The 26047-nt window shown below is 38.9% G+C and overlaps 1 protein-coding gene across 1 annotated transcript in view; it reads right to left on the reverse strand.

Annotated features, from left to right (window-relative positions):
* Positions 1–552: 552 nt before the first annotated feature.
* The window catches only part of Hip14 (palmitoyltransferase Hip14), a 329449-nt gene continuing 303954 nt past the window's right edge, over positions 553–26047 (reverse strand). Inside the window, exons 13-14 of the mRNA XM_090386835.1 lie at positions 8679–8776; positions 553–755 (exon numbers count right to left, since the gene is read on the reverse strand). Of these exons, the coding sequence (XP_090242961.1) occupies positions 605–755; positions 8679–8776 (249 nt within the window). The 3' untranslated portion in view covers positions 553–604. The remainder of the gene's footprint in view (positions 756–8678; positions 8777–26047) is intronic.

Here is a 26047-nt window from a genome sequence, read left to right on the forward strand (position 1 = left end):
ATAAATAAACTTTGATAAATTTTGATTTTTTTTTTTTTTTTTTTCACTGTAAAACAATGTGGTTTTTGGATCATTTCAATACTTGCCTGTAACATTTTTACTTCACAAATTACATTTTCATCTACTTTTTTTTTTCTATAAAACTTTCTTCTCCACATAAATCTATTCTGCTCAAAAGGGTAGCTATAAGAAATACAATGCAAAAAAAAAAAAAAAAAACAAGTTTAAAAAAACCCCATTCAAATTTTTACAAAGTATATATCCATATAGGTAAACTAAAATGAGAAGTTCAATGACATGACTAATAGGCAAAAATGGTGATAAAAATGTGAGAAGCAACTAAGTGAACATATGCACATATACAGAGAAAACAGATGAAAAAATTTACAGCAAAATGAGATGAACAATTTGAAATCACCATAAAAATATGAAACATACTAGTATTACATGGTAATAAAGTAAAAATGTATGCAAAATAAGATGATGATGATGTCTAACCATACTGTGTATTAGTTCTTTCTGGTATACAGGTATATATTCTTTTTTTTTTTTTTTCATCTGAAATTCAACCTATGAAGTCATTTCAAAGAACAGCAAAGTTCACTTAAACAAAGTGTTGACCATAGTTTAAGAGCAACTTATTCTCCTCTAACTCTTCAATATCATGTTGATATCTCCAGTCACGGCAATCTGGCTTCAGCAACCCAAAACATCCACACTCACAGAAATCCACCAAATTCTGCAATAGTCCTCGACTGAAAAAAAATATAACATGCCATAAATATCACACACATACAATTCTGTTGGCAAATTGAGATATGCTTACGATCTGAAACAGACACTTAGTAATTTTTGAAAAATTTCCCCCAAAACAACATTTCAGAGAAAATTTATTGCACAAAATTTTAAAGTCAGATGATTCTGTTCAACTTGCCAAAACTGGTGTTCCGGTGGCACCACTGACATTTTTTTTAGATAGATGACTATACAGGAAAAGAGCAAAAAATAAGTTTCAATATGTCTATCAAACTACAGTAATTTAATGGTTTAAACCCTTGATTTAATGGACTAATTGGAGGAAGGGGGTGTCCACTATTGCCGACAATCCATTAAATTGAATGTATTTTAAAAACATATATTAATAATGAGCTTACAGGATGTATTAAAATGTTATTATAATGTATACAAGCCACTAAAACATCTGTTAAAAATGTAAACACGTCAAAAACTATACAATGTAACTAATGGAGTGTTTTCACCACTTATTTTTAATTTTTTTCCCTTAAAGCTCACACAAAGTTGTTTTCAATGTGAACATTAGTTTTTTCCTTTAAATCCATTTTAGAGGAGAAAAATACTTTAAAATGCTTAAACTCCATTGAATAAAAAACATACAAAAAAAAGTTAAAAAAAATACTTAATATTCATTAATATTAACTTAATTGAAAGAATCACAATTTTCAGAGTCAGAAACAACGATTATATGGAGGGAGAGGTGTTAATTGCTTGCTGATAGAGGGTTCTGGTGAAACAGGTCCAGTTGATGAATTGGTCTTGAAGAAATCATCAAGCTTCAGTTGCCTTACACTTTGGTGCTGCTTCCTTATTACTGTAGATCGAAATTCTCTAAAATGTTCATAATAAGGAAGCACATCAGGGTCTGATAATGATTCAATATAACGTATGATGTTATCCATCTGTTGTCTTATAACAGACAATTTAGGATGAGGTGCAACTGATTGTTTGTCTTTGTCATCATCATCATCGTCCTCTTGTTCTCCATGAAGAACATTTTCAACAATCTCTCCCTCAGAAAAAATTTGATAGCCCGGATCACCTTCATCATTTCCGAGCCACTGTTCCACATCATTCTATGTTGCAATTTTTGTTGCTGGCCCTCAGAAGCGTGTTCCGAAAATTAGACACCTCAAATCCCTCAAAGTCCATTTCAGGTTCTACGTCGTACAACAACTTCTTCCAAGCATTGGCCAAGGTATTAATCTTCATATCTTTCTGCACAGCTGCTAAGTTGAAGATAGCAAATCAATGTATGCATGTAAATTTTGCAGTGTCCTGGTGCCTCTTGTATCTTCTTCTGCATCTTCTGTTTCTTCCAAAACAACCATCACCTCTTCCAAAAACGTCTTCTTATACAATGCAACGATTACACCATGATCCATTGGCTGTGTCAATGAAGTAGTGTTAGGAGGCAGAAAAATACATTTAATTCTCCCATCCCTGCTAACTAACCCCTCAGCATTAGGGTGAGCAGGTACATTATCTAGCAGTAAAACAGCCTTTATTTTGTTATAAGGAATTTTCAGCACATCTGCCTGATAGCGTCTCACATCAGATAGATGTGCTGCCTGATGTGTGATGCTATCAGATATAAATAGGTTCTAAATTTTTCTTTTAGCCAATAGCCTCTGAAATAAAGCTATTCACTTATTCCTGTGAAGAGCCTATCATAGAAAGGGGTAACTTGAAATAGTGGCCACTATTTCAAGGTACCTCTTTGTAATATATCACCCCTTTCACACTAACTGTTACAGGAACTTGATTTATGGTCGTGTTTCAAAGGAGAGCCAATGGGATAGAAAACATTCAGAAGGCCATTCATTAACTTGCTATTGAAAATTAAAATTTTAGCAGGGAAGCTTTATGAAACAAGGCATCCCTGCTAAAGTTGGTGGAAAGAAAACGTTCCAAAATAAAAAAAAAAAAGATTCCAATAAACCAAATAATTTGTAGACCATAAATTAATGGCATATTAATCTAAATACTTGTGCATATGTCCATTCTGATATTCCCTGTCAGAGACTTGGTAATTAGGAATCTCCTCTGGCTTAAAATCTCTCTACCTCATTGTGTCAAATTCATCTGTTGTCTCTACCGTTCTCCCAACTCCACTAATCACTTGGAGCTCTTCCTCTCTTTGCAACTTGAATCTCTTCAGTCCAACTTTCCTAACAGTGAGGTAATTTTCCTTGGTGATTTTAATGTTCAAAACTCCAGCTGGCTTCCGTTTTCTAGTCACACCGACCCAGCTGGTCGAGATGCTGAGACTTTTGCAATTACTAATGACCTTGCACAGATTGTTCATTTACCTACAAGAATACCGGATAATCCTAATCATACGGCCAACACGTTTGATCTTTTTCTCACAAACAACCCTTCAAAGTACACGGTCAAAGTGAGAGGTCCTTTAGGCACTTCAGATCACAACTTGGTGATTGTCTCTTCTCCAATGGAGCCTTTATCTCATGGCTACTCCCAACCTCGTGTTGTTTGGCATTACAAGAATGCAAAATGGGATGACCTGCGAGATTTCTTTTCTTCTTTTCCTTGGTCGGATTACTGTTCCAAAACTTCTGATGTCAACATTTGCTCAGATCGTGTCAGTGAAATTATTCTTGCAGGAATGGAATCCTTTATCCCATACTCCTCTTTAAAATCTCGTCCTTTATTTAAACCTTGGTTTTCAAATAAATGTGCTAAGACTGTTCAAGAGAAGAATGTTGCATATCGTAATTGGCTTGTTTCTAATTCTTCAGTTTCATTTTCTGCCTACACCAAAGCTTGCAACATTGTAAAGCAGTTATTAATTAGTTCAAACTAGAGTTTGAACAGGCTAGAACGAGTAGAAAACTTGCTTCTTGCCCTAATGGTAGCAGAGCATTCTGGTCTCTTGCCAACGCTATTGGTCGCAACTTTTGCACTTCTCTGCTCCTACCTCTGTCCAAACCAGATGGTAATGTTGTCACTTCAGCCAAGGATAAAGCTGACATGCTAGCATCCCATTTTTCTCCCAACCCATGTATTAATGATCTTGGTAAAACACCTCCCTCCATTCCCAACACGCTCCATTCAATGCCTCCTGTGGCATTCCATCAAAAGGATATCAGAAGGATTTTGACGAATCTTGATGCTAAGAAAGCTCCAGGTCCCGATGATATTTCTCCACTTGTTCTCAAAATATGTGCTCCTGAACTTACTCCTATTCTTTGCCGACTTTTTTCGCTTTCTTATTCCAAAGGTGTTTTTCCTTCTGCTTGGAAATTTGCTCATATCCAGCCAGTTCCTAAAAAGGATGACAAATCCCTCCCATCCAATTATCGTCCCATTGTAATTACTTCTACTCTTTCTAAAATAATGGAGAAATCCATTAAATGCCAACTCTTAAACTACCTAGAAACCTTCCATCTGATCAACGATCGCCAGTATGGATTCTGTCAGTGTCGATCCACTGGTGATATTCTGGCTTATGTTACCTGCTTATATTTGGTGACACTCCGATTTCTAGGCAAAATGATATATCTCTTTTGGGGATTACCCTGACTTCTAATCTCTCTTGGCTCAAGCACATTACAAATATTGCTTCCTCTGTATCTAAAAAACTTGGTTTTCTCTTTTGCTCTCTGCGTTACTTTTCTTCCAAACAGCCTTTCACTCTGTACAAATCGCAAATCTGCCCTACCATAGAATATTGTTCCCACATCTGGGGTGGTGCCCCCAAAATCTCTCTCAGGCTTCTTGATTCCATTCAGAAGAGGGCGGCGCCTCCGTAGCCAGGTGGGAAGGAGCAGCAGTGCGTAGCACAGGCTTCTTGATTAGACCGGGGTTCGAGCCCGTCACCACCAAATACGGAGGATGCGGAAAGGTCAGGGAATGACCACCGCATATCCCGGAGCAATATGGCCTTAGTTGCTAATGCTCCTAAAAACCAAACAACAACAACAACAGAAGAGGGCAGTTAGGTTAATTAATGATTCATCTCTAACAGAGTCTCTCCACTCACTGTTTCATAGACGTACTGTTTCTGCTGCATGTCTCTTCTACAGATATTTTTCATCTTTTCATCTTCCTCATTTATTCATTCAACTGCCATTTTCTGGAACAACCTTCCTTTGTACGTATTTCCTGAAAATTACAGTCTACAGAAGTTCAAGTCCAATATCGACAAATATCTTCTTTCATCTTCTCAACCTATAATCCAAGCACAGTACTAAGTACTATAGGTTCTAAAACCTCTCGTGTTTGGGGTTTACATTAAAAAAAAAATAAAAAATAAGGCTTTAACATTACTGATAGGAACTAGAAATTAACAATTAATGGCACACATCAAGATTGTAGTTGTGAAGGGATCACTGTTTTATGCCAACCCATCCATTATTATTAATTTTTTATAATTAAGCAAGAATAAGGATTCTTTCTCTCTCTCTCTAATACAATATAGACATTTCTGGATTTACTTAATTTAATTTATTATCATTTTGACAGGTAACAAATTTCAATTATCAGAATGAGCAAATGGAGTTACAGAATTTCATATGATATCCAGTTTTGTAAGTGTATAAGTATATAAGCTCTGTGACTAGGGTTGCAATGGGAGGGGGGGGGAGTCTGCATTTTTTTTTTGGCATAAAGAAATACAGGGAAACATCGAATGGATAGTCAGTCTATGCTGATACATAACAATGCAGGTTTGTTTGTTTGTTATTTGGTTTTTAGGAGCATTAGCAACTAAGGCCATATTGCTCTGGGAATATGCGGTGGTCATTCCCTGACCTTTCCGCATCCTCCGTATTTGGTGGTGACGGGCTCGAACCCCAGTCTGTTTGTTTGTTTGTTGTTTGGTTTTTAGGAGCATTAGCAACTAAGGCCATATTGCTCCGGGAATATGCGGTGGTCATTCCCTGACCTTTCCGTAGTTGGTGGTGACGGGCTCGAACCCCGGTCTAATCAAGAAGCGTGTGCTACGCACTGTTGCTCCTTCCCACCTGGCTACGGAGGCACCCCTGTGGCATGCATTCCAACGTCGACCTAGTGGTTAACCATAGCTCAACTGGCGATTCTTTTCTTTGTCACCATTGTATAGCGTGTACTGAACTTAAGTTAAAATTTGGTGCATTACCAGAACAATATGAGTCACTGAAAAAAATGAGTGATTGCGCTCGAGAATAATGTAACTGGGAGCTTGACAGCAACTCAAGACTCTAGTATCCTACCAAGTGATGCACTCCCAATTTGGACCACAGACCAGAATAACCAAGTGCAAACTGCTATAGTTCAGAAGAACTTAGTTCTATCAGGAGACTCCATTGTCAGGGAAATATTTTTTGTAATAAGGATAAGTGGACTGGAACCAGGGTGTCTACTGGGAGCAACAATTAATGATGTCATCAACAGATTGACAAATATTAAGGGGGTAAAGAGAATATTATTATCCACGTGGGGGGGGACTAATGATATTAAGCACACACGATTTGTTAGACAAATATAGAACCGAGCTGAAGAAATGCCGTGAGTTAGGTCACAATGTCTATGAGCCTGCAATTCTGCAGTAGGGATTATATTCTGAAAGCCTTGTGGATCAACTCAAGACTTGAAGAACTCTGCAAGGCTTTTGGGGGGAAATTTTTATCAGCTTGGCCTGCACTCGTAGGTAGAAGGAATCTGTTTTGTAGAGAGGGGTACATTTAAACAAAGGTGGTACAAGGGTATTTGCCATTATCATTGAGGATACCTTAAAGGTTCAGAGAAACTAATAGGGACAAGTGTAATATAGATACGTGCTTATCTGATAATATTGGTCAAAGTAGCGCCTGCACATACCTCAAGAATTCTTGTTTGTTACTGCAACAGATCATATTAGCAAGATATATTTCAAATGAGTAGGTAACCAATGACAGGGAAGCAAGCTTAAATAACTACAAGGGGTGTGTCAAAATAACTAACTATACAAGAACACTAAGTCTTAATTGTTTATACAGTAATGTCACAAGTGTCGTCAATAAAATAAGTGAATTCGAACTGCTGATTAGGACAAGTAACGCTGACATAATATGGTTTACCGAAACGTGGTGTCACCCAGAGATAGGGGATAACGAGTTTCAGTACAGTATATATAATGCATTTAGGAAGGACAGGGTAGATAGAAGGGGTGATGGAATCATCCTTGTTATCAAAAGCAGCCTGAGTGCGACGAAAGCTTTCACAGATTCAGATGTTTTGCACCATAGTATAGAATCTGTATGGTGTGAGACAGTTGGAAGCAAAGGTATAATGATTTGGTTTGGTTTTTTTTTTTTTTAGGAGCATTAGCAACTAAGGCCATATTGCTCTGGGGATATGCGGTGGTCATTCCCTGACCTTTCTGTATCCTCCGTATTTGGTGGTCACAGGCTCGAACCCCGGTCTAATCAAGAAGCATGTGCTACACACTGCCACTCCTGCTCACCTGGCTACGGAGGCACCAGGTATAATGAGAGTGAGAGTAAACTACAAGCCAGGTGATTGCGAACATTATGATAAGAGCCTCTACATGCAAATGGAATGGGCAAGTAAGAGTGAATGTCTTGTTATGGGTGATTTTAATTTGCCTCTAATTGATTGGAGCAAGTGGGAAGGAAGCTCCACACTGGGGACAGAATTTTTAAATCAACCAGAAGATTGTTATTTATATCAACATGTCAGGGAAAAGAACACTAGACCTGATCATCACCCACAAGCCACATGAACGGTTACGTTATAAGCTGGAATAGGTTGGAATCACAAGGTAAATCCTTATATGGATAGCAGGCTGGCTTCAGGGCAGGCAGAAGGCAGAGGGTTGTGATAAATGGCATTTAATGTTTATATTTTCGATTTTGTTGATACTTGGGAAAAGGTAAAAAAAAAAAAACCCTCGTAAATCCAGGCACTGCCTGTATATAATTAGATTATTTTTCTGTTATAAGCTGAGAATTCATCAGCAGTGTGATATGGAAAAAGCAATAATAACTGTTTATTTGTCCAATTTTAATGAAAATTGAGATAGCTTGAGAAATATTGTCTAAAAATAGTCGAATATAAATTGTACAAAAATCAGACCATTGGTCTTGAAGTTGTTTCATTCGGATGGACAGATGCGGTGAAGGCGACATGAGATTTACACATTTCTGAATGTACATAAAGAAAATAAAGAGTCAGTTTTGATGGGCGATTTATAACAAATGCCCATCAAAATTAGTAAAAGGGATAAAACTGCAAATCACTGCAAACATTAGCAATCTTAAGAACTCTACTAAAACAGATAAATCAAGAAATTATGTGTTGTTATAGGAAAAATGTAGAATACACTAGTTATCCTTTGAAGATAACTAAATTGACTACCTGTAACAAATAGGAATGATCTAGCTTATTATTTATAGTTTTGTACAAGATTCTTAAATTAAATATAATTCTATAAATCTGTAGTAGAACCAGCACAACTTCACATAAAGTATGATTAAATGATATAACTTGGCCATATAATAAAAGAATTAAATAAGGTTCCTCTAAATATATCTCTAAAAAATATATATAAATAAATAAAAAATAAATAATACTAGAAACAAATGTATTCAAATTGAGAATATTTAAAATGAAGCAAAACTGTCATTTTGTAAACTTAGCTCATGAAAGTATAGTAGCATACACCTAAATAAAAAGCAATTACATCTCCACTGGAGCAGTGCCTTTTATTTAGAGTAGTGTAATGCAAGGCAACTTTCATGAAGTTGCCTCCACAATATAACATTAATGCACTAAGTAGCAAACCAGTTTGCTCATGGCTATGTAGACAAAGAGGGTATGCCTTGATTGAGGCTTTTTGTCCTAGACTGAACTATGTCTATGAAATGAAATAATTCACTTACTAGAAAGGACTGACAATTAAACCACGTTTATCTCTTTTGAAATGTGCATATCTAGTACAATTCATTCGTTCATTAGTTGTCATTGCCAACCACATAACCTATAATATAAACAAAAAACAATAGTAAAAATTATTACAATAGAAGATAATGGTGTACAAAACTTTTTCCTCATAGAATTACGAAAACAAAATTTAAGAATATATATAAAACTTTAAATTCTTTTAAAAAGAATATCTTATAACTAAAATATTAACTCCTAACAAACAAGCACACATTTTCAATAAAGTCAATAAAGTCAAATTTCAAAAATATTTTACTGCTAAATTAAAGATGTGACTAATGTTAAATATAAGGTTCCACTTTAATGTTCAGTGGTTATTTTATTTAAAAAGCGAGTTCATTTCCCGGTGACATGGTTTTTATTTATATTAATTCATTTAATTTTTCTGTCAAAAGAATTGAGGAATAGTTAGAAGGGAGAGAGAGAGCCTACATCTGGATTTGATCTCATATATAGCTGAAGTAAAAAACAGATGAAACAATTTTATCCATTATGCAACTCATTCAACTGTTATTGGTGCATTTATAATGTACCAATTTACACTATCATGTTTCATTTGTGCAAATGCATCAACGACTTATTTCATATTTAAATATGAACTCATTAAATTCTGGTTAATATCAAAAACTGAATTCTTGGTTATGACTTTTATTACAAGACTCCAGATCAATATCATGAACAAACATATAATCAAGACTGGTTTTGATAATGTACAATAGTTACTTATTACTTATTTTTGGCAAGAGTAATCAAAACATATTGAAAAATTAGACAAGAGCCATCTGCTTTGAGAAATTACCTATTTCAGAATGTGTTATTCTATAATCCATCACAAAAAAAATTTTATTTTATTCCCCAACCCAGAACAGTCTAAGAACACCCACCACTATAATTTCTGAGTAGTTATGGTGGTAGAAGTAGTAGTAGTAGAGGCATGTAATGCAAGAAAGCAAGCGTACAAGCTTATGTAGCATCAGCCAAAAAAAAATAATAAAAATGATTTCAATGGTTTGTTCCAGCAATCAACTACCCACTAGCTAAAGGCAAATTTCCACACATCTATTTTACAACTATCTTTCCTCAATTTGAAAATATGTTCGTAATCTGAGCAAGCAGAAGAATCCCATCAGAATTCAGCTTGCTCAACCCATTCAAGGCCTTATACATCTCAATCGGATCACCTCACAGGTGCCTAGTCTACAGCTGCTATAATTTGCAGAACTTGAGCCTTTCTTGGTAAAAGAACCCCTTCGAACTCCCCTCAGAAATCTTGTTGCCCTTAGCATTAGCATTAGCAGAGGCATTTGATGCAAGAAAGCAAGCTTATGCAGCATCAGCCAAAAAAAAAAAAAAAAAAAACCCACTTCCACTTCACCCCTCTGTTCGTTCAAAATACCTATCCAGCTGAGCCTTAAACTTATTTAGGCTATCAACCTCCACTACAAGGGATGGAAGTCTGTTCCACCAACCAACCACCCGCTGGCTAAAGGCAAATTTCCGCACGTCTATCCTACATCTGTCTTTCCTCAATTTGAATTTATGCCCTCTCAAGTGATTATTCTGAGCTAGATGAAGAATCCCATCAGCATTGAGCATGCTCAAACCATTCAATGCTTTATACACCTCTATCAGATCACCTCGCTGGTGCCTAGTCTCCAGACACTGTAATTTGCAAAACTTAAGCCTTTCTTCGTAAGAGCACCCCTTTGTTCTATTCACTAATCTTGTTGCCCTTCTCTGTACTCGTTCCAGCAGCTCTACATCCTTTTTGAAATGAGGCCTCCAGACCTGTATACAGTACTCTAGGTGTGGCCTGACCATTGCCTTATACAAGGGAATAATCACCTCCTTATCCCTGCTGGAAAAATTCCTGTATATCATTGACAATACTCCATGAGCTACTCTTGCAGCCCGTCTGCACTGCTCAGAGAACTTCATATCTGCCTGCACAACCACCCCCAAGTCCCTTTCATTCTCTACCACTGTCACTGTAGTACCACAGAGTTGATACGTTGCTCTGGGGTTGCCGTTTCCCATGTCTAGTACTTTACATTTGTCAATGTTAAACTTCATTTGCCACCTCTCAGCCCATCTGCTCAACCTTTCCAGATCCTGTTGCAGCAGCATAGTGTCAGTAGTGTCTTTGACAACCCTGCCAACCTTTGTATCGTCTGCAAACTTGGACATTAAGCTTGATATACCATCATCAATATCATTTATAAATACAGAAAACAATAATGGACCCAACACTGAGCCCTGAGGGACTCCACTAATAACATTAGTCCACGATGAGCAGGGTCCACTGATTACCACACTCTGTCTTCTCCCCCTCAATCACCCCTTTATCCATAGCAGCAATTTGCCTCCAATGTCACACTGCTCCAATTTGTGTAGCAGTCTTCCATGTGCAACAGTATCAAAAGCCTTTCTAAGATCCAAGTATATAATATCAAAGCTATTCCCTGCATCCAGTTCTTTTGTGACTGCATCATAGTATCTAATCAAATTGGTCAGGCAAGACTTCCCCTTAACAAAACCATGCTGTGTCCGAGCTATAACTGAAGTCTTGCCTAAATGATCCTGCAGTGCTTCTTTAACCAGTGCCTCCATTAATTTTCCTGGAACAGAAGTTAAGCTCACAGGTCTATAATTACTTGTGTCAGCCTTAGATCCTCTTTTGTGAATTGGGGTCACATTTGCACATTTCCAGTCTATGGGTACCTCCCCCGAGTCCAAGGAAGCTCTCATAATTATTGCTTACTTCCTTTGCTGCCTCCTTTAATATAACTGGATAGATCCCGTCCACCCCGGGTGCCTTTCTTGTGTTTATCTTCAACAGTTTCTCCTCCACTTTACTCCCAGTTATTTCAAGATTCTGTAGCTTACTGCTAGAGTTGAATACACCTCTGGCATTCCCCTCGCTGAATAACTCCTCATGTGTGAATGTCGATGCTAAATATTCATTTAGTTTGTTAGCTACCTGAGCAGGATCATCAACAGTTGACCCATCAATATCAAGGGGACCAATCTGATTCATCCCCTTCCTTCTAGAGTTTACATAAGTAAAGAACTCTGCTGTTTTTCTTTGCATCCCTTGCCAAGGATTTCTCGTAATCTGCCGTCGCCTGCCTAACCTCCTTTGTAACTTGGTTGCATATCAACTTGTGTCTATCATAGGCTTCTGTGTCATGTGTTAATTTGTAAGTATCCCATGCATTTTTCTTCTCTGCCATATGCCTCATTAGTTCATCTGACATCCATTTTGGCCTAAATCTTGAACAATATTTCTTAGTTGGTATGTAAAGCCTAGTAGCTTCCAAGATAAGTTCTTTGAATGCTTCCCATTTTGAATTTGCTGTTGGTAACATCATCAGTTGGTCCCACTGTATAGAATTTAAATACTGTCTCAGTCCATCGTAGTCGCCTTTACGGAAGCAATAACCCTTCCCTTTACCCCTAATGGTAGTTACCACTTTGAGTAAATCCCACTTCAGCACACTGTGATCACTGCCACCTAGTGGTTCATTTATCTGCAGATTCTTAATGCATGAAGAATCACTGCTGATAATCAATCAAGAGTATTACTCCCTCTAGTTGCCTCCCGAACATGCTGATGTAGAAAACAATCATCCAATAAATCCACAAAAGCCCTGCTAGTGTGTGAGTGACCAGCCCCCAAATTCCAGTCAATATCTGGGAAATTAAAATCTCCCATTATAAGACTCTCTGATTTACTGGCCCACTCTATTTCCCTGTACAGTTTCTTATTATACTCATCAGAGTCATTAGGCCTATAGCACACTCCTACTCTCAATTTTTATCTCCCAATGCTTATGTCACACCAAACTGACTCAACACTCCACTGTCCAGCGATGTCGACCGACTTCACTTCCTTGGTTTTTATGTGTTTCTTAACTAATAGCATAACCCCTCCCCCCTTCCTATCCTGTCTATCCTTTCTGTAGACGTTGTACTCCCCAAATTCCAGTTCTGCATCCCTTATATCTGTGTGACACCACGTCTCTGATATCCCAACAATATCTGCCTTTGATGTTTTGAGCAATACCTCAAATTCATCAAATTTATTTACTAAACTCCTAGCATTGGTGTACACGCAAGTATACCTGCACCTGTTTCTATTCTTAGCTACCCTAACACAACCCATGTGTTTACTTGTACCGCAATGGCTCCCAGCAGTCTCTGAAATATCATGCATCTTGTTTTTCAGGCTTCTGCTCATTCTAATAGAAGCAGTGCAAGAATCTCTTTCACCTCTGCCAGTGGCTACTGTCAATCTATTGGTCTTTGTCTCCCCCCAAGCTAGCAGTTTTCCGACCCACCTAACACTGCCTGGATAGCATCAGCAAATATTCTTGCACCCTTTCTATTTAAGTGTATCCCATCCCTGTAGAAGCAATCTCTCCTGTTAACAAGTACAGTCCAGGCTGAAAAAAATTCTACCCCTTGAGCCTTGCACAATCTTTCCAGAGCCGAATTGATCGACAAGGCTCTCATCATATACTCCCTCCTATTGTGTCTGGGCAGAATTGCAGACACTTTCAAATTCAACCCTAATTCTCGGCTTTTGTTCAACAGTGACCTGTACTTGTTAAGTAATTCTTCCGGTCTCCTACTCTTAATATCATTAGTGCCAATGTGTTACAACTATATCACCTTTTGTGCCCTTAAAAGATGATATTCGCTCTTCAACGTCATCAACCTTTGCCCCTGGCAGACATACCCTGGTCCTGTTCCACCTATCCATTTTTACAAAGCATGTTCCCCGTTTCCCTGACAATAGAGTCACCAGCAACTACTAGTTCCTTCGGGACCAGCGCATTCTGCCTTGGGGGTTGCCTCTGTGTCACGTGATGCCCAAGTGCAAGCTCTGGTGTTGATCTGGGCAACTGAGAGCTTGATGGGCCCCTCAATTTAGTTTCTTCGAGGGCATCCACCCTGTCCTTCAAGCTCTCATACAGGCCCACAAGAATGCTGAGTTGTTGCCTGATATCGATACACTCCTTGCATCGTGCACACACAAAGACATCCCCCATGGCAGTATCATGTCCCGTACCCGATTGCTCTGCAAACATCAAGCAAGCAGTGCATTTTATAAGGCTGTGAGTCAGAGGACAACTACCCCCCTCAGTTCTGCTCTGAGCCACAGCACTTCCATTAGCTTGAGCCTTTTGCTTTGCTGCTCTGGTCTGAGTCATGATTCTATTAATTTATTAATTAATTATAATTAATTATGTTATGTTATTAATTATGTTAAATATAATTATATTACGTTTGTAATCTAAGTCATTATATGTATTTATTTAAAAGTACAATTTAACTGCTAACGAAGTTCAACTAACGCTATCTAGTACGGTATATAATTATCGTATCACAAAGGCGGGAAAGTTATGATCGGGTAAATCTACGGACACTTAAGTATTAATTAACTTTCAAATCTCGCTGTCTCAATTCAGAATAAACTAACGATCCTTACTAGGTCTATAAGCTACTTACAGAAATAATTAGATGTAAAAAATATTCAATCAAGCGGCTAAATATGGCTAAAGAACTTCTCGTTCAGCGGAGTTGCAAACACGTAGATACCCTCACCGATACTTTTATGCAATTACAAGGCCGAGTAAAGAATAAATACACCAAATTAATCAGAAAATCACAAAATAACATTATACTACTAAATTTAAATCAAAAGTTTTAGAAAAACAATAATTTCAAATCAATAAATAAGAAAAATCCACTTAGTGGCTTTGAACACGACCGTCTCCTAGTAGCCTCGTCAGCAGCCCTTCTCTGTACATGTTCAAGCAACTCTACATCCTTCTTAAAATGAGGCCTCCAGACCTGTATACAGTACTCAAGGTGTGGTCCAACCATTGCCTTATACAAGGGGATAATCACCTCTTTATCCCTGCTAGAAAAATTCCTGTATATCACTGACAAGACACCATGAGCTACTATTGCAGACCATCTGCATTGCTCGGAAAACTTCACATCTGACTGCACAATTACCCCCAGGTCCTTTTTGTTCTCTACCACTGTCAGTGTAGTACCACACAGATGATACGTCTCTGGGGTTACTGCTACCCACATGCAGTATTTTACATTTGTCAAAGTTAAACTTCAGTTGCCACCTCTCAAGCCCATCTGCTCAACTTTTCTAGATCCTGTTGTAGTAGCATACTGTCATTAACAACCCTGCCAACCTTCGTATCGTCTGCAAACTTAGACATTAATCCTAATAGACAATCATCAATATCATTAATAAATACAGAAAACAACAATGGACCTAACACTGAACCTGGGAAACTCCACTAATAACATTAGTCCACGAAGAGCAGTGTCCATCGATTACCACTCTGTCGTCTCCCACTCAACCATCTGTTAATCCATACCAGCAATTTGCCTCCCACACCACACTGCTCCAATTTGTGCAGCAGTCTTCCATGTGCAACAGTATCAAAAGCCTTTCTAAGATCCAAATATATGATATCAAAGTTATTCCCTGCATCCAGTTGCTTTGTGACCACATCATAGTATCCAATCAAATTGCTCAGACAAAGCCTTCCCCTTAATGAACCCATGTTGTGTACAAGCTATAACTGAAGTCTTGTCTAGATGATCCTGCAGTGCTTCTTTAACTAATGTCTCCATTAATTTCCCTGGAACAGAAGTTAAACTACCAGGTCTGTAATTACTTGTGTCGCCCTTTGATCCTCTTTGTGAATTGGTGTCACATTTGCACATCTCCAGTCTATGGGAATCTCCCCCGAGTCCAAGGAAGCTCTGATAATTATGGCTAAGGGTTGCTTACTTCCTTTGCTGTCTCCTTTAATATAATTGGATAGATCCCATCCATCCCACGTCCCTTTCTTATGTTTATTTTCAACAATTTCTTCTCCACTTTGCTGTCAGTTATTACAAAATCATCTAGCTCACTACCAGAGTTTAATACACATTTGGCATTCCCCTCCTTTAATATCTCTTCATGTGTGAATGTAGATGCAAAATACTCATTTAGTTTGTTAGCTACCTGAGCAGGATCATCAGCAGTTGAACCAATATCAAGTGTACCAAGCTTATTCATTCCCTTTCTTCTAGAGTTTACATAAGTAAAGAACTCTTCAATGTTTTTCTTTTCATCCTTTGTCAAAGATTTCTCGTAATCTGCCTTTGACTGACTAACGTCCTTTGTGACTTGGTTGCAGACCAGCTTATATCTATCATAGGCTTCCGTGTCGCCTGTTAAGTTATATGTATCCCATGCAATTTTCTTCTCTGCCACATGTCTCATCAGTTCATCCAACTTCCATTTAGGCCTAAACCCTGAACAATATTTCTTAGTTGATATGAAAAGCCTAGTGGCTTCCAAGATTAATTCTTTGAATGCTTTCCATTTTGAATTTGCTTTTTTGGTAAAATCATCAGTTGGTCCCACCATATAGAATTAAAAAACTGTCTCAGACCACAGTAGTCACCTTTATAATGACTACAGTTGTCTGAAACAGTTTTTAGTCACCTAAGTAAATCCCACTTCAGCACACTGTGATCACTGCCACGTAGTGGTTCCTTTATCTGCAGATTCTTAATTCATGAAGAATTGCTACGGATAATCAGATCAAGAGTATTACTCCCTCTAGTTGCTTCCCAAACATGCTGCTGTAGAAAACAATCATCCAATAAAACCACAAAAGCCTAATTAGTGTGTGAGTGACCAATGCACAAATTCCAGTTAATATCTGGGAAATTAAAATCCCCCATTATAAGAAAATCTGATTTACTGACCCACTCTATTTCTCTGTACAGTTGTTTATTATACTCATCAGATTCATCAGACCCATAACATACTCCTACTCTAAATTTTGCTTTCCCAGTGCTTATGTCACACCAAACTGACTTGACACTGCTCTGTCAGCACTTCCTTGGATTTTATGTGTTTCTTAACTAATAGCATAACCTCTCCTCCTTTCCTATGCTGTCTGTCCTTCCTGTACACACTGTTCTCCCCAAATTCCATTTCTGCATTCCTTATATCTGTGTGACACCACGTTTCTGATATCCCAACAATATCTGCCTTTGATGTTTTGACCAACACCTCAAATTCATCAAATTTATTTACCAAACTCCTAGCATTGGTGTATACACAAGTATATATGCACCTGTCCCTATTCTTAGCTACCCTAACACAGCCCATGTATTTACTTGTTTTGCAATGACTCCTAGCAGTCTCTGAAATACACCACACCTTGTTTTCCAGGCTGCTGATCATTCCAATAGAAGCAGTTAGTTAGTTAGTTAGTTATTGGAAGTTTAATGGCGCATCAGCATCTAAGGCTATCGTGCGCCAAGCAATAGAAGCAGTGCAAGAATCACTTTCACCTCTGCCAGTGGCTACTGTTAATCTATTAGTCCCCAAGCTAGCAGTTTTCCAACCCACCTAACACTGCCACGATAGCATCAACAAATATTCTCGAACCCTTTCTATTTAAGTGAATCCCATCCCTGTAGAAAATTGTTCTTGTTTATACCCCGGCACGACTGGGGTATAAACAAGAAAAGAGTTTACAATAAATACAATAGAGTTTACAATATATCAATCAATACAAATTGGTAATCGTATTTAGCAGTCACGTGCTCGAACCCTGGTCCACTCAAAGAGTGTGTGCTACCACACACGCACTATGTCAAGACAAAGCAGTCTCTCCTGTTAATACAAATTCCTGTATATTATTGAAAATATCCCATGACCTTGAGGCTGCGCAGACATTTTCTCAGATATGGCAAACAAGATGTGCTTGCTACCTGGGAGTCTAAAACGCTGATAGAACTGAAATTCAGGTGACACTCAAGTTAATTGGACCCAATTTCGGCGAAGTCAGGAAGGTCTGTGACAGCCAAATTCTCTGCTTGCACCTTCAAGATGGTAGGACTGTTAGTAATCCTGGATATAATCCCAATGTGCAAGCATACTGTGGGTGACCACCTAAGTGTGGTGTCCACACCACATGGAGGAATGCCACTCCTCTGTGTTACCAGGCAATACTAGGTGGTAGATGACTCTCATAAACCAGTGCAATACCACCACTTTGCTCATTGGAGGCTTGAAGTGGTGGAACCCATGTTTAGTCTCAAGAGCTAAGTTTCGGTCAACCATCCCCTATCTATTTCATCTTGCAGTATGATTGATGTCTTTTGAGGTTATGATGAACATCATGGCGAAATTCAAACTTGCTTACATTTCGAGGGTACAGCTCTAAAACAGTGTTTGCAGGCTGGCAGCTAGTTAGTACACCACACCGAAACTATTGGTAACTCTCTAGGAGGCTTCTGTATCAGCTAGTGTATAATCTTGCTGTCTCTACTCTGCCAGATAGTGATTAGAGGGAGTCCGAGTACTGTGTATGGGGGGGGGGCATTGTCAAGGCCATATTATGTCAAGGATCTGGGTATATTCTTAAAATGTGTATGCCATTTCCAAAAATTTCATTACTTTATACAGCATCCCACCTCACTTTTTCTTACTATTGAATACACCATGAATTTTCAAACTAACAGAGCAAACATATCTGCAAAAAGATCTAAACCTCCCAAACACTTCCTAGTTCATTTCACAAACATACATAATCTCAATGATGTCCATTTCCACTTACAGTCTGCCAAACCTCATGTACTTTTTCTGACAAAATCTCAGTTATCGGTTGATTCAACTACCGCTCATCTCAGTTGCTCAAATTATTCGCTGTACGATTCCTTTTGCCTCAAAGATGGTACTTGTGCATACGTCTGTTCCAATATTCCCTGTCAGAGACTTAGTAATTTGAAATCTCCTCTTTTCGATCTTCTCTGGCTCAAAATTTCTCTACCTCATTCTGTCAAATTCATCTGTTGTCTCTACTGTTCTCCCAATTCCACTAATCACTTGGAACTCTTTGATTTTCTCCAGTCCAACTTTCCTAACAGAGTAATTTTCCTTGGTGATTTCAATGTTCACAACTCCAGCTGGCTTCCGTTTTCTAGTCACACAGACCCTGCTGGTCGAGATGCTGAGGCTTTTGCAATTACTAATGACTTCGCACAGATTGTTCATTTACCTACCAGACATCCTAACCATACAGCAAATACACTTGATCTTTTTCTCACTAACAACCCTTCTAAGTACACAGTCAAAGTGATAGGTCCTTTAGGCACTACAGATCACAACTTGGTGACTGTCTCTTCTCCAATTGAGCCTTTATCTCATGGCTATTCCCAACCGCATGTTGTTTGGCATTACAAGAATGTAAAATGGAATAACCTGCAAGATTTCTTTTCCTCGGTTGGATTACTTTTTCAAAACGTCTGATGTCAACATTTGCTCAGGTCGTGTCTGTGAAATTATTCTTGTAGGAATGGAATCCTTTATTCCATATTACACCCTAAAATCTCGTCCTTTATCTAAACCTTTGTTTTCCAATAAATGTGCTAAGGCTGTTCAAGAGAAGAACGTTGCATATCATAACTGGTTTGTTTTGAATCCTTCAGTTTAATTTTCTGCCTACACAGAGCTCGCAACAATCAAAAAGCAGTTATTAATCCGTCCAAACTAGATTTTGAACAGGCTAAGACTAGAAAGCATGCTTCTTGCCCTAATGGTAGCCGAGCATTCTGGTCGTAAGTCAAAAGTTGCGGTCAAAGCTGTTGGCCGCAACTTTTGTCCATCTTTGCTCCCACTTCAGTCAAAACCAGTTGGTTCTATTGTCACTTCAGCTAAGGATAAAGCTGACCTGCTAGAACCCCATTTTTCTTCCAACTTGTGCATTAATGATCTTTGTAAAACACCATCCACCATTCCCAACACACTCCATTCAATGCCTCCTGTGGTCTTCCGTCAAACGGATGTCAGAAGGATTTTGATGAATCTTGATGCTAAGAAAGTTCCAGGTCTTGATGGTATTTCTCCACTTGTTCCCCAAAACCTGAGCTCCTCTTCTTTGCCACCTGTTTTCACTTTCTTATTCCAAAAGTGTTTTTCCTTCTGCTTGGAAATTTGCTCATATCCAGCCAGTTCCTAAAAAGGGTGACAAATCCCTCCCATCCAATTATCGTCCCATTGCAATTACTTCTACTCTTTCTAAAGTAATGGAGAAATCAATTAACCACCAAATCTTAAACTATCTAGAAACCTTCCATCTGATCAATGATCGACAGTATGGATTCCATCAGTGTAGATCCACTCGTGATATTCTGGCTTATGTTACCCATTTATGGACAAATTCAATGGTAAAGTTTGGTGAAATACAAGCAGTTGCTGTTGACATCTAAAAGGCTTTCGATTGTGTTGGGCATAAAATTCTCCTAAATAAGCTTCCATCTTATGGTTTGCCAACTGTTTTTTGTAATTGGTTATCCAGTTTTCTCTCTGATCACTCAATGAGGGTGATGGTAGACGGCTCTCTGTCTACTAACTTCTCCACTAATGCTGGTTTTCCCCAAGGTTCAGTTCTTTGCCCCACTCTTTTCCTCTTGTATATTAATGACTTTCTTCTATTGGCCGGAAATCTTATCCATAGTTTTGCTGATGATAGCACATTGCATTCCACTTTCCAGTTTGAGAAATCTTGCCCTGCTCAATCAGCTTTAACTTCTCGAATATCTGCTGCCAATTCCTTAAATGCCGAAGTGGGGAAAGACAACTTAGTTGACTTCAGTCCTTTGAAAATTCAGTCCTGTCTTATATTTTACAAAAATTAAAATGTACTGGTTGTTTGATGTTTGTGGAGCAATCAGGAAAGGGACATGATATTGCCGAGGGGAATGTCTTTGTGTGTGCACGATGTAAGGAGTGTGAGGAAATCAGGTGACAACTCAGTGTTGTTATGGGCCTATATAAGAGCTTCAAGGACAAGGTGGATTCCTTCGAAGGATCTAAATTGAGGCGCCCATTAAGCTCTCAGCTGACCACATCAACGCCAGAGCTTGCACTTTCCAGTTTTCCAAGGCAGAATGCGCTCGTCCCACAGGAACTAGTAGTTTCAGGGAAACGGGGAACATATTGTGCAAAAAGGATAGGTGGTACAGGATCAGGATATGTCTGCCAGGGGCAAAAGTTGATGACGTTATAGAGCAGATAGCATCTTTTTAGGGCACAACAGGTGATATTGTTGTACATGGCACTAATGATATTAAGAGTAGGAGACCAGCGGAATTACTTAACAAGTACAGATCACAGTTGAAAAAAAGCCGTGAATTAGAGTTGAATTTGAAAGTGTCTGCAATTCTGCCCAGACATGATAGGAAGAAGTATATGCTGAGAGCCTTGTCGATCAATTCAGCCCTGGAGAGACTGTGCAAGGCTCAAGGGACAGAATTTTTCTCAGCCTGGTCTGTGCTTGTTAACAGGAGAGACTGCTTCTACAGGGATTGGGTATACTTAAATAGAAAGGGTGCAAGAATATTTGCTGATGCTATTGAGGCAGTTGTTGTTGTAGTTCGGTTTAATGACACAAGGCCTACTACGGCCAAATTGTGTCTCTTCATCGTTAATTGACAAAAAGCGTATTGTTAGAGCGATAAAATTATATGCTTCTGAACAAACCAATATGTTTTAGGTATAATAAAAGTTCTTCAATATTTGCTTCATTTCCTAAGATGCAAGATAAATCAGGTGATATATTCAATGTAGACAGTGACTGAAATGTGTTTGATCGGATCGTTGAATATAAGGGACAATCAACCAGGAAATGACGGACTGTAAGTTGCGTCTGACAGGATGAGCACTGCGGTGGGCTCTTCCCCCAATAATAGGAAGAGATGAGTATGGTGAGTGTGTCCAATTCTGAGTCTTGCCAGTACCACTTCCTCTCGTCTATTTCTACGGAAGCCAGACAGCCACAGCTTTGGATCTTCTTTTATCTGATAAAGTTTATTGTTAGTGTCACTTTTCCATGTCTGTGACCATTTATCATAGCAGGCTTTGCATATGACCGACTTAAAATCAGAGAAAGGAACCTGAGGATGTTGTGAGAGAGTGGGTTGAGGATGTTTAGCGGCAAAATCAGCACTTTCATTTCCCGGAATGCCCGAATGGCTAGGGATCCAGCAAAAACTGATTGGACACACTGCAAGCGAATAGCTGGGAATGAATCTGTTTCAATGTAGGGTGAGAAATGGAGGAATTCTTCCTTATGGCAGAGACAGCACTAAGAGAATCTGTGTAAATTATGGCAGATGAGATGGAAAGCTCAATTATCTTACTAAGTGCTAATTTAATGGCATATAATTCAGCCGTGAAGATGCTGCAAGCAAGCGGTAGTGTGGCTGAACTTGTACACAAAGGAAAAACTGCCGCAGCACCTACCATACTCTCAGTTTTTGAACCATCCGTATAAATTTTACAGGCATGGTTGTTCATAGCATGAGCTGAATGTAACTGTGTGATATTGCAGGAAGGTATATTTTTCCTCCACTGGAGGAAGTATGTATCTTGAGAGACAGACACATATGTCCAAGGAGCAACAGGTGTAGTTGTGTCTTGGAAAATTTCATTTAAATTGACATTCCAAGTCTGAACAAGCTCTTTGATCCTGAGAGAGACGGGTCTATTTTCATTTGGCTTGCTCTCATAGAAGGCATCCCAACAAGTATTATAGAGATACTCCCAACTTGGGTGCAATGGTAGACTCTGGATCTTAGCAGCGTAGTGAAGCAGTAGTGTTTTTCTAAGCAGGTGTAATAGGGGATCATGCACTTCAATATATAGACTTTGGATCGGAGAAGTCCTGAAAGCTCCCGGCGCAGTTCTCAGAGCACTGTGATGGTTGATATTTAGCCGTTTTAATGTAGTGCTCCTGGCAGAGTCATACACTGGACAACCAGAATCTAGTCGTGAACGGATTAAACTTCTATAGAGATGAAGCAAAGTACACCGATCAGCTCCCCATGACATAGATGAGACAGAACGAAGTATATTCAAATGCTTTAAACAAGTAGTTCTCAAATAAGTGATGTGAGCTTGGAAATTTAGTTTGCGGTCTAAGAGTAGTCCAAGAAATTTAACGGTATTAACAAGCGGGATTGGAGTATTGTTTATTTGCAGTTCAGGTTCGGGATAGAGAGTTCGCTTCTTGCAAAAGTGAGTGACAGTGCATTTCTTTTCTGACAGTCTGTAACCGTTCAGTGAAGTCCAGGATTCTATTTTGGTTATGGCAAGTAGTAGCTGCCGCTCAATGGTATTCATACTTTGAGATTGACAGGAAATGGTAAGATCATCTGCATACATATACGTTTGAACAGTTTTTGGGATATCTCGTGTCATACTACTAACTCGGATTGAAAACAGTGTTGGACCGAGTATTGATCCCTGTGGGACTCCCTCTTCCTGAATGTGAGATGTAGAGAGGATGTTTTTGTATCGGACTTGAAAAGAGTGCAATTGCAGGAAATTTTGAATTATTTCCGGCAAATGGCCCCGAAGCCACAGATGGTAAAGGTCCCTAATAATGCCATGTTGTATCAAATGCCTTTTCAAGATCTAAATTGACCATGACTAGATGTTGTTTCATGACAAAGGCATTGCGGATATGAGATTCGGCTTTGATAAGCACGTCCAGCGTTGATCTATTTTTCCGAAAGCCATATTGTTGTTCTGGAAGGAGATTCTCTGACTCCAGGATGTAGGTGAGTCTAGTATGAACCATCCTTTCGAAATTTTTCCCATGCAGCTCGTAAGAGATATTGGCCTGTAATTTTCAACACAGGAAGAATCTTTTCCTGGTTTTGGTAAGGCGATAACGAACGAATGGCGCCATGAAGAAGGATACGCATTTTCAGTGAAGATCCGATTATAAAAAATTAATAGAGTTCTCAAGTCTTCATCAAGTAAATGCTTTAGCATAACGTAGTGAACTCCATCTGGTCCTGCAGCGCTATTGGAAGATCTGTTTAATGATTCTTGCAGTTCTATTAATGTAAATGGTTGGTTGTACGACAGTGAGCGGCGCGTGAAGAAGTTGATTTTATACCGTTCTGCACCTGCTTTGATGTTCTGAAAGGCGGACGCATAGGTGGCAGAAGCTGAGATTTTTGCAAATGATTCTGCTAATGCATTTGCAACTTCTTCAGGAGTAGAAATGTCTTTCCCTCTCCAATGAAGTATCGGAGAGGGCAGCCGAGAAAATTTGCCATTTAATGCCTGTATTCTTTTCCAGATGACCTGTGTATCCGTGTCTTTGGTAATGGTTGAGGCAAAAGCAATCCATGAATCCCGTTTCGCTTTCCGCCTAACTTGTCTAGCTTTCGCTTTGAGTCTTTTATAAGAAATTAGGTTACTAGTGGTGGGATACTTGCGGAAATTATTCCAAGCACGGCTTTTTCCTGTTTGGCAATTAAACAATCTATATTCCACCAGTTATTTCTGTGTTTGTGATAAGGAGTGGATTTTGGAATGGAAGCATTAGCTGCAGTGAGAATCTGATTGGTTATATAAGTATTTACTTCATCAATATGTTGTCTTTGAACATAACATCTGTCTAAGAGTATTTGGGCAGAATAGCCTTCCCAGTTTGCCTTTTTAAACTGCCAGTTGGATCGTTGAACAGGATTCAGAGTTACTCTTGTTTGTAGTGAGCAAATAATTGGAAAGCGATCACTGTTAAAGGGATCGGTTAATACTGACCATGTCATGATTGGAAAGATCGAGGGTGAACAAACTGACAAGTCTATTGCAGAAACAGATCCTGCTGCTAGGTGTATGTAAGTAGGAGATCCAGAATTTAATAAATTAAGATCATTATTGTTCATGAATTCCTCGATCAATTTGCCTCTTCTATCCATTGTAGCAGACCCCCACAATGGATGATGTCCATTAAAGTCACCAAAGAGACAAATTGGAGTTGGGAGTTGTGAAATCAGGCTGTCAAGTTCTGAATGTGGAAGTGGTAGAGATGGTGAAATATATATGGAAACAATGGTAACTGAAATACCAACTGCAATACGAGCTGCGACAACTTCTAGAGTGGTTCTCAATTGGATCGGCCTGGATGGAATGTCAGAGTTAACAAGAATAGCTACTCCGCCATGGGCAGGAGAGTTTAAACTCCTATCTCGTCTGTATATCACATAATTTGAGAATTTTGGTGAAATTTGGGGTGACAAGAAAGTTTCCTGTAGGCATACACCTATGGGATTGAATTGAGCTAGTAAATCCCTTAAGTCATCAGAATGACTACTTAGTCCTCTGCAGTTCCATTGTATGATGTTATACATTATTTAGATTTAGCTGAGGATGATTCGTCTGACTGTTTTTTGTTCGTGGGACATTTTTTCCGGTCTTTTTTTGGGAATGTGGGGCGTCCAATATCCATGGTGTCATCTGCATGGAGTTCTAGAATGGGCTCCTCATTACTTAGCAGCTCATCTACATCCATATTATTGGTAGGCGCTTCTATTTTTTTAGAGACTGAGTGAGATTTTAATTGTTCTTTTTCAATTGAGACCAATGGGGTATGAGTAGGGACACTGATTGGAGTATTTGTGGCTTAGCTAGTTTTTTTTGGAGGATTATCTTTTTTAGAGGTTTAAAGTGTAAATTTAAGCCAATTCGCTAGAGAGGTGTTAGGCGGAACTGATACATCCGTTTGAGCTGCAGTAGAAACAAAGTTTCTAGTTCGAGCTGCATAAGAACGACCACTAGGCATGGTCGACATAACTTGTCTACGTGCCTCAGGAAACGTGACTTTATTTTCAATTTTATATTTTTGAATTTTCTTTCCTGTTATCCATAGCTCGCAAGTTTTGGAAAAGGCTGGATGGCTTCCTTTGCAGTTTGGACAAACAGGAGTTTTGGCTGAACGATCCGCTTGGGTGTGTGATCTTTAGAGCCACGGATGGGACATGTGGCTTCCCCGCGACAAGCCTGCTGGGAATGGCCGTATTTCTGACATTTAAAGCAACGAACAGGATTCAGGATGTATGGTCGAACCCGGCAGTTTAAATAACCAGCTTTAATAGAGGATGGTAAGTCTGGAGTGCTAAATGTCAGAATGATGTATCTTGTTGGAGTAAGATTTCCATCTTTTTTCATCATGATCCGTTTTACATTTACTACTTTCTGACTGCTGAGTTCTTGGAGTAGTTCTTCTTCGGAGACTGTAATTAGGTCCCACTCGGTGATGACACCTTTTGATGAATTTAGTGTTTTGTGGGGAGTAATTTCTACTGTCAACCCACCAAATGTTGTTGTTTTTAACAGCCGCTCAGAATGTTTTGAGGTGGCTGTTTCTATCAGAAGGTCTCCGGATTGCAGTCTTTTAACCAT

Source organism: Mastigoproctus giganteus, chromosome 12, assembly GCF_048544385.1.
Source record: "Mastigoproctus giganteus isolate SK-2022 chromosome 12, ASM4854438v1, whole genome shotgun sequence".
In the NCBI taxonomy this organism is placed as follows: Eukaryota; Metazoa; Arthropoda; class Arachnida; order Uropygi; family Thelyphonidae; genus Mastigoproctus; species Mastigoproctus giganteus.